This window comes from Pan troglodytes, chromosome 20 (assembly GCF_028858775.2).
Source record: "Pan troglodytes isolate AG18354 chromosome 20, NHGRI_mPanTro3-v2.0_pri, whole genome shotgun sequence".
Lineage (NCBI taxonomy): Eukaryota > Metazoa > Chordata > Mammalia > Primates > Hominidae > Pan > Pan troglodytes.
The window spans coordinates 19,539,921-19,552,067 of NC_072418.2; the positions used below are offsets into that span (position 1 = coordinate 19,539,921).

Below are 12,147 nucleotides of genomic sequence, written 5' to 3' on the forward strand. Positions count from 1 at the left end.
GGGTCTGAGTGCACTCAATAAAGATCCTCCTGTATACACCCCAAGGTCTCTCTTTTCCTCCTGTTTCCGCAACACTACATGTGATGCTGACAGAGGGTGCTGGGATAGGGGCTTCCAGTGGGGCCCCATGAACATTTATTCTGTTGCTAGTGAGGTGTTTGTCTCACTGGCTTTTGCAACATATAACCAGTGCTTCCCGCCTGATGTCCTCACTTGCTGAGAATGAGGCTAACTACTACAAACGGCAAACTGAATACCATCCAGCAATCACGTTCCTTTGTATTTGCCCAAAGGAACTGAAAACTTGGGTCCACACAAAAACCTGCACAAGAGATATACACAGCCTTATTCACCAGTGCCCAAACTCAGACACAACCAAGACATCCTTCAGCGGGCAAACGGATAAACCATGTCACCTCCAGACAACAGGATATAAAAAGAAATGAGCCATGAAGCTGTGAAGACATGAAGGGGCCAGGCGTGGTGGCTCACACCTATAATTCCAGCACCTTGGGAGGCTGAGGCAGGAGGATCACCTGAGGTCAGGAGTTTGAGACCAGCCTGGCCAACATGGTGAAACCCTGTCTGTACTGAAAATACAAAAATTGGTCAGGCGTGGTGGCACGCGCCTGTAATCCCAGCTATTCCAGAGGCTGAGGCAGGAGAATTGCTTGAACCTGGGAGGCAGAGGTTGCAGTGAGCCGAGATCACGCTACTGCACTCCAGCCTGGGTGACAGAGCGAGAGTCTGTCTCAAAAAATAAAAGACACAAAGGGGCCTCAAATGCATCTAACTAATTGAAAGAAGCCAGCCTGGAAAGGCTGCACACTGCGTGATTCCAACTATAGAACACTCTGGAAAAGGCAAAAGTATAGAGGCAGTGAAAAGATCTGTGGTTGCCAGGGGGCAGATGGGAGGAAGTAATCCATAGGTGGAGGTGGGAGGATTTTTAGGGCAGTGACACAACTGTGTGACACTATGGTCAATGGTGGACATATCATGACACATATGTCCAAATCCATGGAAGGTACAGTGCCAAAAGTGAACCCCCATGGAAACGCGGGGTTCCAGAAGACAGAGCCGTGTCCATGCAGCTTTGTCCATTGCAACAAAGGCACCGCTTTTGGTAAAGGACATAGATAGCAGGGGAGGCTTGCATGTGTGGGGTGGGGTTACATGGGGACTCTGTACCTTCTGCTGAATTTCACTGTGAACCTAAAACTGCTCTAAAAAATAAAGTTTTTTTAAAAAAGCAATTTGACCCAAAGTCAGTCTCAGGAGGCCAGGGGGTGGGGGACAGAACAGGCCAGGGCAGGAACTTGCAGGGACGGGTGCAGGCAGGCTGAGGTCTCAGGAATGTGTCTGCACCTCTGTGGTTTCCCGTCTCTTCTTCCCTTCTGGGGACCTTTGCAATCTGGGCTGGCTGCTGGGTCCCGCCTAGGTTTCAGATTCTGCCCCACCCTGAGGTTGGCCAGTCCCTTCTCTCTGTGGCTCTGGGAGTGGAGCCTCAGCTCTTGGTACAGTGGAGCAAACAAACTCTGATTTGGGGCCCCAGAGAGGAAGCGCTGGGAATCCAGGGGTTGGACAGGCTGGACCCCAAGCCCTGCTTCCACCATGGCTGTCCGTGCGACCCTGGGAGTGACTTTCAGTCCTGGGGAGACAGGGTCACGGCACCTGCCTCTCATGGCCATTCAACTGGGTTAACGTCCCTGCCCAGCCAGGGAATGAGAGGAGGTGGCGCCATGTTTGCTGCTGGAGTGTAATGGCGCAATCTCGGCTCACTGCAACCTCCACCTCCCGGGTTCAAGCGATTCTCCTGTCTCAGCCTCCTGAGTAACTGGGATTACTGGCACGCACCACTACGCCCAGCTAATTTTTGTATTTTTAGTAGAGACAGGGTTTCATCAAATTGGTCAAGCTGGTCTTGAACTCCCGACCTCAGGCGATCCACCTGCCTCGGCCTGTAATCCCAAAGTGCTGGGATTACAGGCATGAGCCACCGCACCCAGCCTGCCCATGTGGCTTCTAACTTGTTCCCTGACCCTGACCTTTTGCTGGAGGCAGTGAAGGCAGGAGAGAGCGGAGGCCACATCCAGGAGCTTCCAGGGACCTGAGGGGTTGGAGGACAATGAAATCCAGGACATGCCACTGACTTGCGCCTGTCTGCCAATTTTTCCCCATTTAAAAAAGTTATTTAAAGGGCCAGGTGCAGTGGCTTACACCTGTAATCCCAGCACTTTGGGAGGCTGAGGCAGGCGGCTCGCCTGAGGCCAGAAGTTCGAGGTGGTGAAACTCCACCTCTACTAAAAATACAAAAATTAGCCGGGTGTGGTGGCACGCACCTGTAATCCTAGCTACTCGGGAGGCTGAGGCAGGAGAATCGCTTGAACCCTGGAGGTGGAGGTTGCAGTGAGCTGAGACTGTGTCACTGCACTCCAGCCTGAGCAACAGAGCGAGACTCTGTCTCCAAAAAAAAAAAAAAAAAAAAAAGTTATTTGAATTGTGGTCAAATACACATAATACCAAGTTTATCTTAATGATTTTTAAGTGTTCAGCTCAGTGGCAGTAAGTACATTCATATTGTCACCATCCATCTCCAGAACTTTTTTTTTTTTGGAGACAGAGTCTCGCTCTGTCACCGAGGCTAGAGGGCAGTGGCACAGTCTCTGCTCACTGCAACCTCTGCCTCCCAGGCTCAAGTGATCCTCCCACCTCAGCCTCTCGAGTAGCAGGGACCACAGGTGTATACTACCACACTCGGCTAATTTTTGTATTTTTCTGTAGAGATGGTGGGGGGGTGTCTCACTTTGTTGCCCAGGCTGGCCTCGAACCCCTGACCTCAAGTGATCCACCTGCCTTGGCCTCCCAAAGTGCAGGGATTACAGGCGTGAACCACCTCACCCAGCCCAGAACTCCTTCATCTTGCAAAACTGAAACACTGTGGCCTTAAGCACTCACTCCCCAATCCCCCTCCCCCAGCCTCTGGCACCCCCCCACCCATTCTACTTCCTGTCTCTATGGAGGTGACCACTCCAGGGACCTCCCATGAGTGGAATGACTCAGGATTTGTCTTTCCGTGACCGGCTTATTTCCCTCAGCATAATGTCCTCAAGATTCATCCACAATGCAGCATATGTCAGAATTCCCTTACTTTTTAAGGCTGCCTTTTTTTTTTTTTTTTTTTTTTTTTGGCAGAGTTTCACTCTGTCACCCGGGTGGGAGTGCAGTGGTGCAATCACAGCTCACTGCAGCCTCGACCTCCTGGGCTCAAGCAATCTTCCCACCTCATTTTTTGATTTTTTGTAGAGACAAGATTTCACTATGTTGCCCAGGCTGGTCTTGAACTCCTGAGCCCAAGCGATCCTTCTACCTCGGCCTCCCAAAGCACTGGGATTACAGGCATGAGCCACCACTCTGAAACAGCCCAGCCCGGCTGTCTGCCCTTTTTAAGAAAATAAGATTTTGGCCGGGCGTGGTGGCTCACGCCTGTAATCCCAGCACTTCGGGAGGCTGAGGCGGGTGGATCACCTGAGGTCAGGAGTTTGAGACCTGCCTGGCCAACATGATGAAACCTCGTTTCTACCAAAAATACAAAAATTAGCCAGGCATGGTGGCGGGTGCCTATAATCCCAGCTGCTCGGGAGGCTGAAGCAGGAGAATCGCTTGAATCCAGGAAGCAGAGGTTGCAGTGAGCCGAAATGGCACCACTGCACCTTCAGCCTGGGCAACAAGAGCGAAACTCCATCTCTAAATAAAAAAATATTTTGGCCAGGTGCAGTGGCTCATGCCTATAATCCTAGTGCTTTGGGAGGCTGAGGCAGGTGGGTCACCTGAGGTCAGGAGTTTGAGACCAGCCTGGCCAACACGACGAAACTCCGCCTCTACTAAAAATACAAAAAATTAGCCGGGCATAGTGGCAGGCGCCTGTAATCCCTGCTGCTGGGGAGGCTGAGGCAGGAGAATTGCCTGAATCCAGGAAGCAGAGGTTGCAGTGAGCTGAGATGGCGCCATTGCACTCCAGCCTGGGCGACTGATCGAGACTCCATCTTAAAAAAAAAAAAGAAGTGTTTATGGAAAGTAACACAGTGTACAGAAAACTCCAACAGTACAAAACAGACACATGGTTTCCTCTCCTCCAAAGCTGTCGCGCCCAGCGTCCTCCGGGAAGTACCTGGGCAGTGTCGCCTGGGTACAGCTCGTGCCTGACAGGGGCAATGTCATCGTCACCTCTGCTTGCTGGGGTTCCCCCGACAGCCTGTGCTGCTGTGTTGTTCCCGGGGAGGGGCTGTTGGCGGGCACCTCCCTGCTTTGTGCTGCTGCGTGGATATCCTCCCAAGGACGCCTTCCTGTGCATGTGTCTGGCAGAAATTCCTAGACATGGAACCCTTGAGTATAAGGGCATGTGCGTCACTATTTTTTTTTTTTTTTTGAGACAGCGTTTCACTCTTGTTGCCCAGGCTGGAGTGAGGCTGGAGTGCAATGATGCAATCTCGGCTCACTGCAACCTTTGCCTCCCATGTTCAAGTGATTCTCCTGCCTCAGCCTCCCGAGCAGCTGGGATTACAGGCATATGTCACCAGGCCTAGCTAATTTTGTATTTTTACTAGAGACGGGGTTTCTCCATGTTAGTCAAGCTGGTCTCGAACTCCCGACCTCAGGTGATCCACCCGCCTCCGCCTCCCAAAGTGCTAGGATTACAGGTGTGAGCCACTGTGCCTGGCTTTTTTTTTTTTTTTTTTTTTTGAGTCGGAGTCTCGCTCCGTTGCCCAGGCTGGAGTGCAGTGGTGTGATCTCAGCTCACTGTAACCCCTGCGTCCTGGGTTCAAGCGATTTTCCTGCCTCAGCCTCCTGAGGAGCTAGGACTACAGACGTGCGCCACCATGCCTGGCTAATTTTTGTATTTTTAGTAGAGACGGGTTTTCACCATGTTGGCCAGGACGGTCTCGATCTCTTGACCTCGTGATCCACCCACCTGGCCTCCCAAAGTGCTGGGATTGCAGGCGTGAGCCACCGCGCCCGGTCGTGCATCGCTATTTTGATGCATCATCTTCCAACTACCCTGCCCCAGCATCACCGGACTGCCAGTGTGCCCAGCCTCCCCTGCACAGCTTCCCACTCTGCTCACAGAGAAGACGGTGGAGGGGGGAGCCCAGGCGTGGGTTTTCCGTGTGCCGAGGGTGTCCTCAGCCACCTTTTTCCCCAAGTCATTGACGTGAAGCTGATTTTCTCATTGGTGGCCACGGAAACTGCCCAGAAATGGGAGCAGGGCCTCTGAGACCCTGCCCCGGCTAGACTCTCTCCAGGCTTCAGTGTCTCCTCCTGGAGCTGGGCGTTGACTCTGTCCAAGACTCTGCTCAGTCACTTCCTGGCTGAGATCCCGAGTGCTCAAGTGTGTGATGAGATTAGGGCTCCCCCAGGCAGGAAACGGCCACATTGGACCCCTCCCTCCCCCATCCCTAGTTCATTTTATTTTCCCCAATCCTCATGGCCCCCAACTAGGCCCTCCTGCTCCCAGACCCCCCCAAGCCCTGTCCCCCATCCCCTGTAGCCCAGCGCTGAGCACACTGGGGCCAGAACCACCCATACCAGACTCCCCCAGGGCACAACAGGTTGAGGCCTCTCTGAGGCAGGGAGGGACAACACTGAGGGGCCTTGTGCAGAAGAGGGAAGGGGTACCCCCCCGAGCTTCAGTTTCTTCATCTGCCCGATGAGCCCCCATCCAATGGTACCCAGGAGTGGGGATGTGCTGGGGCTAGAGGAGGGAGGCCCCCTGGAGGCTGGTTTGGGGACCCTTCAACCTGGCCACCTCACTCAGGGTCAGAGGTCAGAGCAGGCGAGCCACACACCCCGAAGTCCCCCCGGTCCTCGGCAGGTGCTGTCCCCAGCATCACTGTCTCCCCTACAGCTGCCCGTGTGTACCCTGGCAAGAGTGAAGTGAGGCACTCATACAGGGATGCCTTGTGAGTATGGGGTCAGCCGAGGATGCTGAGGGGCTCTCGAGGTTCAGCCAGAGTCCCTGACGCTGGGCTCGTGCTGCTCTGGGGGTCTGAAGGGACCCTTGCTATTGCCCTCTGGGAGGCGCCCATCCTTGGTTGTTTTTTTTTTTTTTTTTTTTTTTTTTTTGCCGAGTCTCGCTCTGTTGCCCAGGCTGGAGTGCAGTGGCAAGATCTCGGCTCACTGCAACCTCCACTTCCTGGGTTCAAGCAATTCTCCCACCTCAGCCTCCTGAGTAGCTGGGACTACAGGCATCTGCCACCAAGCCCAGCTAATTTTTGTATTTTTATGAGAGATGGGGTTTCTCCATGTTGGTCAGGCCGGTCTCAAACTCCCAACCTCAGGTGATTTGCCTGCCTTGGCCTCCCAAAATGTTGGGATTACAGCCGTGAGCCACCATGCCTGGCCTAGCAGGGCTCTTCTTATCCTGCTCACCAGAGATAGGAAGTCGGGGGGTGACTTCAGGAAAGGCCCAGAGCCCGTGATGGGCGTGGGGATTGGGGTGAGGACAGGGCTGTTGTGAGAACAGTGGCTGCAGATGTGAGCGGCTGGCAGGAAGTGGCCACTTGAACTGCAGATGCTTCCTGGGCTGGTCAGGGACCGGGGGTGCTGGCTGCAGCTGGGACCCCCCCTGCATCTTGCTGGCCTGGCACCTGGGTCCCTGGGAGGCGCCACACTGGATATAGCCACGTGGGGCAGCCGGGTCTCCATAACCCACACTCCAGTCCTCCCACAGGCTGGCTGGCAAGCGGCCCTGGTGGGTCTGCGGGGGCAGGGGCAGCCTTCCTGGTTTATCTCCACTGGCGCGATCTGCTCATCCGCCCAGGCTCCAGAAGCTGGGGCTCAGGGTCTGGCGAGGTAGGAAGCCTGAGGCCACAGCCCAGAGCAGCCTGAGTGCAGTCATGTGGGGGCGACTGCTCCTGTGGCCCCTGGTGCTGGGGTTCAGCCTGTCTGGCGGCACCCAGACCCCCAGCGTCTACGACGAGAGCGGGAGCACCGGAGGTGGTGATGGTGAGTGGTCCTGGCTTTGGGGTGCAGAGATGGGGTTACATCAGAGATGGAGCTGGGGGCCCGGAGCTGGGGAGGGGGAGGCCGGGAAGTTGCGGGCTTCAGTCCAGCCCACTCTGTATCCCGTCTCTGACCCCATAGGGCTGGGCTATTCCCTTGAGTGTCATGTCCAGCTGTTTCCCACCAGGGCAGACCCCAGGCTCTGAGCACCTCCCTCCCTGCTGCTTCTCGTCACCTGCCGAGGCAGGGGCTGACTGACGTCCCCTCTCTCTCCCAGACAGCACGCCCTCAATCCTGCCTGCCCCCCGCGGCTACCCAGGCCAAGTCTGTGCCAATGACAGTGACACCCTGGAGCTCCCGGACAGCTCACGGGCACTGCTTCTGGGCTGGGTGCCCACCAGGCTGGTGCCCGCCCTCTATGGGCTGGTCCTGGTGGTGGGGCTGCCGGCCAATGGGCTGGCGCTGTGGGTGCTGGCCACGCAGGCACCTCGGCTGCCCTCCACCGTGCTGCTGATGAACCTGGCGGCTGCTGACCTCCTGCTGGCCCTGGCGCTGCCCCCGCGGATCGCCTACCACCTGCGTGGCCAGCGCTGGCCCTTCGGGGAGGCCGCCTGCCGCCTGGCCACGGCCGCACTCTATGGTCACATGTATGGCTCAGTGCTGCTGCTGGCCGCCGTCAGCCTGGACCGCTACCTGGCCCTGGTGCACCCGCTGCGGGCCCGCGCCCTGCGTGGCCGGCGCCTGGCCCTTGGACTCTGCATGGCTGCTTGGCTCATGGCGGCCGCCCTGGCACTGCCCCTGACACTGCAGCGGCAGACCTTCCGGCTGGCGCGCTCCGATCGCGTGCTCTGCCATGACGCGCTGCCCCTGGACGTACAGGCCTCCCACTGGCAACCGGCCTTCACCTGCCTGGCGCTGTTGGGCTGTTTCCTGCCCCTGCTGGCCATGCTGCTGTGCTACGGGGCCACCCTGCACACGCTGGCGGCCAGCGGCCGGCGCTACGGCCACGCGCTGAGGCTGACCGCAGTGGTGCTGGCCTCCGCCGTGGCCTTCTTCGTGCCCAGCAACCTGCTGCTGCTGCTGCATTACTCGGACCCGAGCCCCAGCGCCTGGGGCAACCTCTATGGTGCCTACGTGCCTAGCCTGGCGCTGAGCACCCTCAACAGCTGCGTGGATCCCTTCATCTACTACTACGTGTCAGCCGAGTTCAGGGACAAGGTGCGGGCAGGGCTCTTCCGACGGTCGCCAGGGGACACCGTGGCCTCCAAGGCCTCTGCAGAAGGGGGCAGCCGGGGCATGGGCACCCACTCCTCTTTGGTCCAGTGACACAAAGTGGGGAAGGCTGTACTGGGTCGAACAGGGTCCCTTCCCCCACTTCACGTCCTTCCTGGGACCTCAGAATGTGACCTTATTTGGAAATAGGGTTGTTACAACTGTCACTAGCGGAGGTCACTTTGGAGAAGGGTGGGCCTTACATCCAGTGTGGGTGGTGTCCTCATAAGATAAGGAGAGGCCAGGCCTGGTGGCTCATGCCTGTAATCCCAGCACTTTAAGAGGCCAAGGCGGATGGATCACTTGAGCCCAGGAGTTCAACACCAGCCTGAGCAACATGGTAAAACCCCATCTCTACCAAAAATACAAAAATTAGTTGGGCTTGGTGGCTGGCGCCTGTAATCCCAGCTACTCAGGAGACTGAGGCAGAAGGATCGCTTGAACCTGGGAGGCAGAGGTTGCAGTGAGCCGAGATTGCGCCACTGGACTCCAGCCTGCGTGACAGACAGCCTGTCTCTAAATTAATTAATTAATTAATTTAATTCAATTTTAAAAAGACAAAAAGTGATGGCCAGGTGCAGTGGCTCACGCCTATAATCTCAGCACTCTGGGAGGCCAAGATGGAGGATTGCTTGAAGCCAGGAGTTTGGGACCAGCCTGGGCAACATAGGGGGATCCCATCTCTACACAAAAAATTTTTTTTAATGAACCAGGCATTGTGGCATGCGCCTATAGTCCCAGCCACTCAAGAGGCACAGGCGGGAGGATCACTTGAGCCTGGGAGGTTGTGGTTGCAGTGAGCTATGATTGCACCACTGCACTCCAGCCTGGGCAACAGAGCAAGACCTTGTCTCAAAAATAAACAAACTAAAATTAAAAAAAGAAGACGAGAGGTAGTGGGTGCGGTGGCTCACACCTGCAATCCCAGCACTTTGGAAGGCCGAGGGGTGGGCAGATCACCTGAGGCCAGGAGTTCAAGACCAGCCTGGCTAACATGGTGAAATCCTATCTCTACCAAAAATAAAAAATTAGCCAGGCGTGGTGGTGGGCACCTGTACTGGGGAGGTGCCCACCCAGCTACTGGGGAGGCTGAGTCAGGAGAATCGCTTGAACTTGGGAGGCGGATGTTGCGTCAGCTGAGATGGTGCCACTGCACTCCAGCCTGGGCGAAAGAGCGACTCTGTCTCCAAAAAAAAGAGAAGAGGAGAGGACACAGAGACACACAGAGAAGAAAGCCATGTGGCGGCAGAGGCAGAGATGGGAGTGATGCGGACGGACACAAACTAAGGGATGCCATGATGCCAAGCACGGCCAGCAGCCACCAGCAGCCAGGAGACAGGCCTGGGACGGGCTCTCCCTCACAGCCTCCAGAGGGAACCAGCCCTGCCACCACCTTGACCCTGGACTTCTGGCCTGCAGAACTGTGAGACAATAAACTCTCATTGTTTTAAGCTGCCTGGCATGTGGCACTTTGTCAGGGCAGCCCAGGAATCTGAAACAGGATCAAACTCTGCTTCCTGGGCCCTGCCAGCATCTCTGGCTTGGCTTTCTGGGCTGGATGCAGCGCACGACGCACTGGTGTCTGAGATGGGGCTGGGGCTGGGGCTGGGGCTGCATTCCCTGGAGACTCACTGCAAGTTCCTGCCCAGGAGGCTGAGGGCACCCCATCCTCAGTGCCCAATGCTGTGGCCCCACCAGGCCCAGAGCCTGGTTGGCCATTCTCATGCCCACCAGCTTCTGGCTTTGGGATGTCTCTTGAACAACCAGAATAGCGCCCCCAACTCTGCTCCCCAAAACCCATCACTAGCATGGCTCAGCCTCCTGCTATCCCCTGACTGCTGGGGACCCTCGCCTTCCCTCCTCTCACCTGCAGGCTGATCCTTCTTTTCACTTTCTGTCAATGTCACCAGGGACAAGGTGGGACAATGGGGGGTGGGGGTGGACAGTGTGTGCTGGGGGGTTCGGGTGCTGCAGACCTGGAACTCCCTTCTGCCAGGATGTCGGCAGCCAGTTGTAAGCCTTGCACGGGACAGACCACAAGGGGCCATGCCAGTGGCTGTGGAGGACACAGCTGGTGTGTGGGGAAGGGGAGAAGCCTCAGCACCTGGTGCACAAACACACACACAGACACAGACACACACACACACACAGACACCGCTGCTCACTCCAGGGAGTGGCACAGGGCAGTTTCAAAGACCACTGGGGCATGAACTATGGGGGCAAGGCAGAGGGTTGGAGGGCCACTGTTGGGCTCCTCATTGGGTCTATGTCTCTGATCAGCCCAACTTTGGGCAGCCCTGGGCTGGGGGTGTCAGGTACCCGGGACACACACATGCACACACACACACATGCACACACAAAGTTCATGTGCACCCCAGAACATGTGAGTAAGATCAGTAACGTGTATTCGTGTCAATATCCTGGAGTGATCATTTACTAGAGTTTTCTGAGATGTTAACCACAGGCACAAGCTGGGTGTGTGGGTATGAATGGTCCCCAGGACCAAACTGTGGTCCCACAACTGCATGTGGTTGTAGGATTATCTCAAGGTGCAGGTGTTTGACATCCATAAACCCTCCTTCCCACCACTCTGAAAGGCTGGGCTGTAGATGAAGACAGGGCTCAGAAGCCCTGGCCTGTGGGCCCCCACCACCCGGCCACTACGTCTCCGAGGGGCCGGAGTCTGGCCCCATCTGTGGAACGGGCTGGCGCTCTGGGTGCTGCTTTCCAGGTTCCCGCTGCCCACAGGAGGCCGAGGCCCGGCCGTGACCCTGGAGATGAGGTTTTATCTTACAACATCCTCTACAGCAAGTGGGCACCGGGCCTCGGGCTGAGGAAGGAGCCACAGGGCCTGTCGCTTGTAGGGTGCCGGGGTGGGGAGCCCACCAGCCAGGGCAGCCTCAGACCTTGACCTCACAGGCAGCGAGGGGCCTCTGTGCTGGCAGAGATCAGGGCTGAGCGGTGTTGGCTGAAATAAATACCACCCCGGAGAAGATGGGCAAATGCAGACATAAGCAGGTGCCAGGGGTCACAAAGGGGAATCAAAGTCTGCTGGTACTGGTGGCAGGCAGCTGGTAGGGCCCCCCAAGGCAGGCAGGTTCTGGGCCTGGGGGCCCTGGGAGTGGGCTGGTCCTCTGGGCATGAGGACATCAGGAACTCACGGTGAGGAAGCACCGGGGTCACCCAGCCCCGGCAGCCGGAAGCTGAAAGTGCATTTGCTGAGAGCCATCTGCTTCCCCGCAGGGCCTTGTGATGTGAGCCCGAGGTCCCCGGGGGGCGAAGGCAGAGGGTGCGAGAGCTGGGACAGTCTTAGGGCAATTTGGGGTCCTGGGTGCCCCAAAGGGAGGCCGGGGCTTTGTGTTTCAGAGAAACGCAGCCTGTTCCGTTTTGAAGTTGCCCACGGGCTGGATGTTTTGCTAATTTAGTCCACATCGTGTTTGCTCAGAAAGAGGCTTTTGGCCACACGAGTGCTTTCTGGGAATGTTTCTTCTCCCGGGAACAGAATGTCAGGCTGTGGGAGCTGCCGTGGCCCCAGGAAAATGATGCCCAGCTCCAAGGCTGGGGGGTTGGGGTGCTTGGAGCTCCAGCTGTAGCTAGGAAGGTGGGGGATCTCCCAAGGGGCCTCCAGCTGTCCCCCCTGCACCACACCGATGACTGCTGAGCCCACACCTGGGTCCCAAGAGTCTCATCCTAGGGACGGGCAGATCTCTGTCATTCTGTTCCTTGGGTTCATTTAGAGGCAGGTGTCACCTGGGCTGAGGTCTGCCCACCCACCATGCAGAGTCACAGGCTGATAGGGACAGGATGCAGCCAGATGGTGTCGTCCTGCTCTCAGCAGGGCAGCCGTTAGGAAGAGAAGCCGCTCTGACTGGC

The 12,147-nt window shown here is 56.8% G+C and overlaps 2 protein-coding genes across 3 annotated transcripts in view; one reads left to right on the forward strand and one right to left on the reverse strand.

The window, feature by feature from the left end:
* Positions 1 to 6,209: 6,209 nt before the first annotated feature.
* On the forward strand, positions 6,210 to 9,725 carry F2RL3 (F2R like thrombin or trypsin receptor 3). The gene is made up of 2 exons (XM_512484.7): positions 6,210 to 7,005; positions 7,280 to 9,725. The coding sequence occupies exons 1-2, from the start codon at positions 6,897 to 6,899 to the stop codon at positions 8,326 to 8,328; spliced, it is 1,158 nt and encodes a 385-aa protein (XP_512484.2). The 5' UTR covers positions 6,210 to 6,896; the 3' UTR covers positions 8,329 to 9,725.
* Positions 9,726 to 10,656: 931 nt separating this feature from the next.
* The window catches only part of CPAMD8 (C3 and PZP like alpha-2-macroglobulin domain containing 8), a 134,417-nt gene continuing 132,926 nt past the window's right edge, over positions 10,657 to 12,147 (reverse strand). Inside the window, exon 42 of one of the 2 annotated variants that reach the window (XM_016935418.4) lies at positions 10,657 to 11,045. In XM_016935418.4, coding sequence (XP_016790907.3) covers positions 10,814 to 11,045 — 232 coding nt within the window. In that variant the 3' untranslated portion in view covers positions 10,657 to 10,813. Of the gene's footprint in view, positions 12,143 to 12,147 lie in introns of both variants that reach the window. The other variant, XM_054673111.2, reaches the window with a different exon arrangement.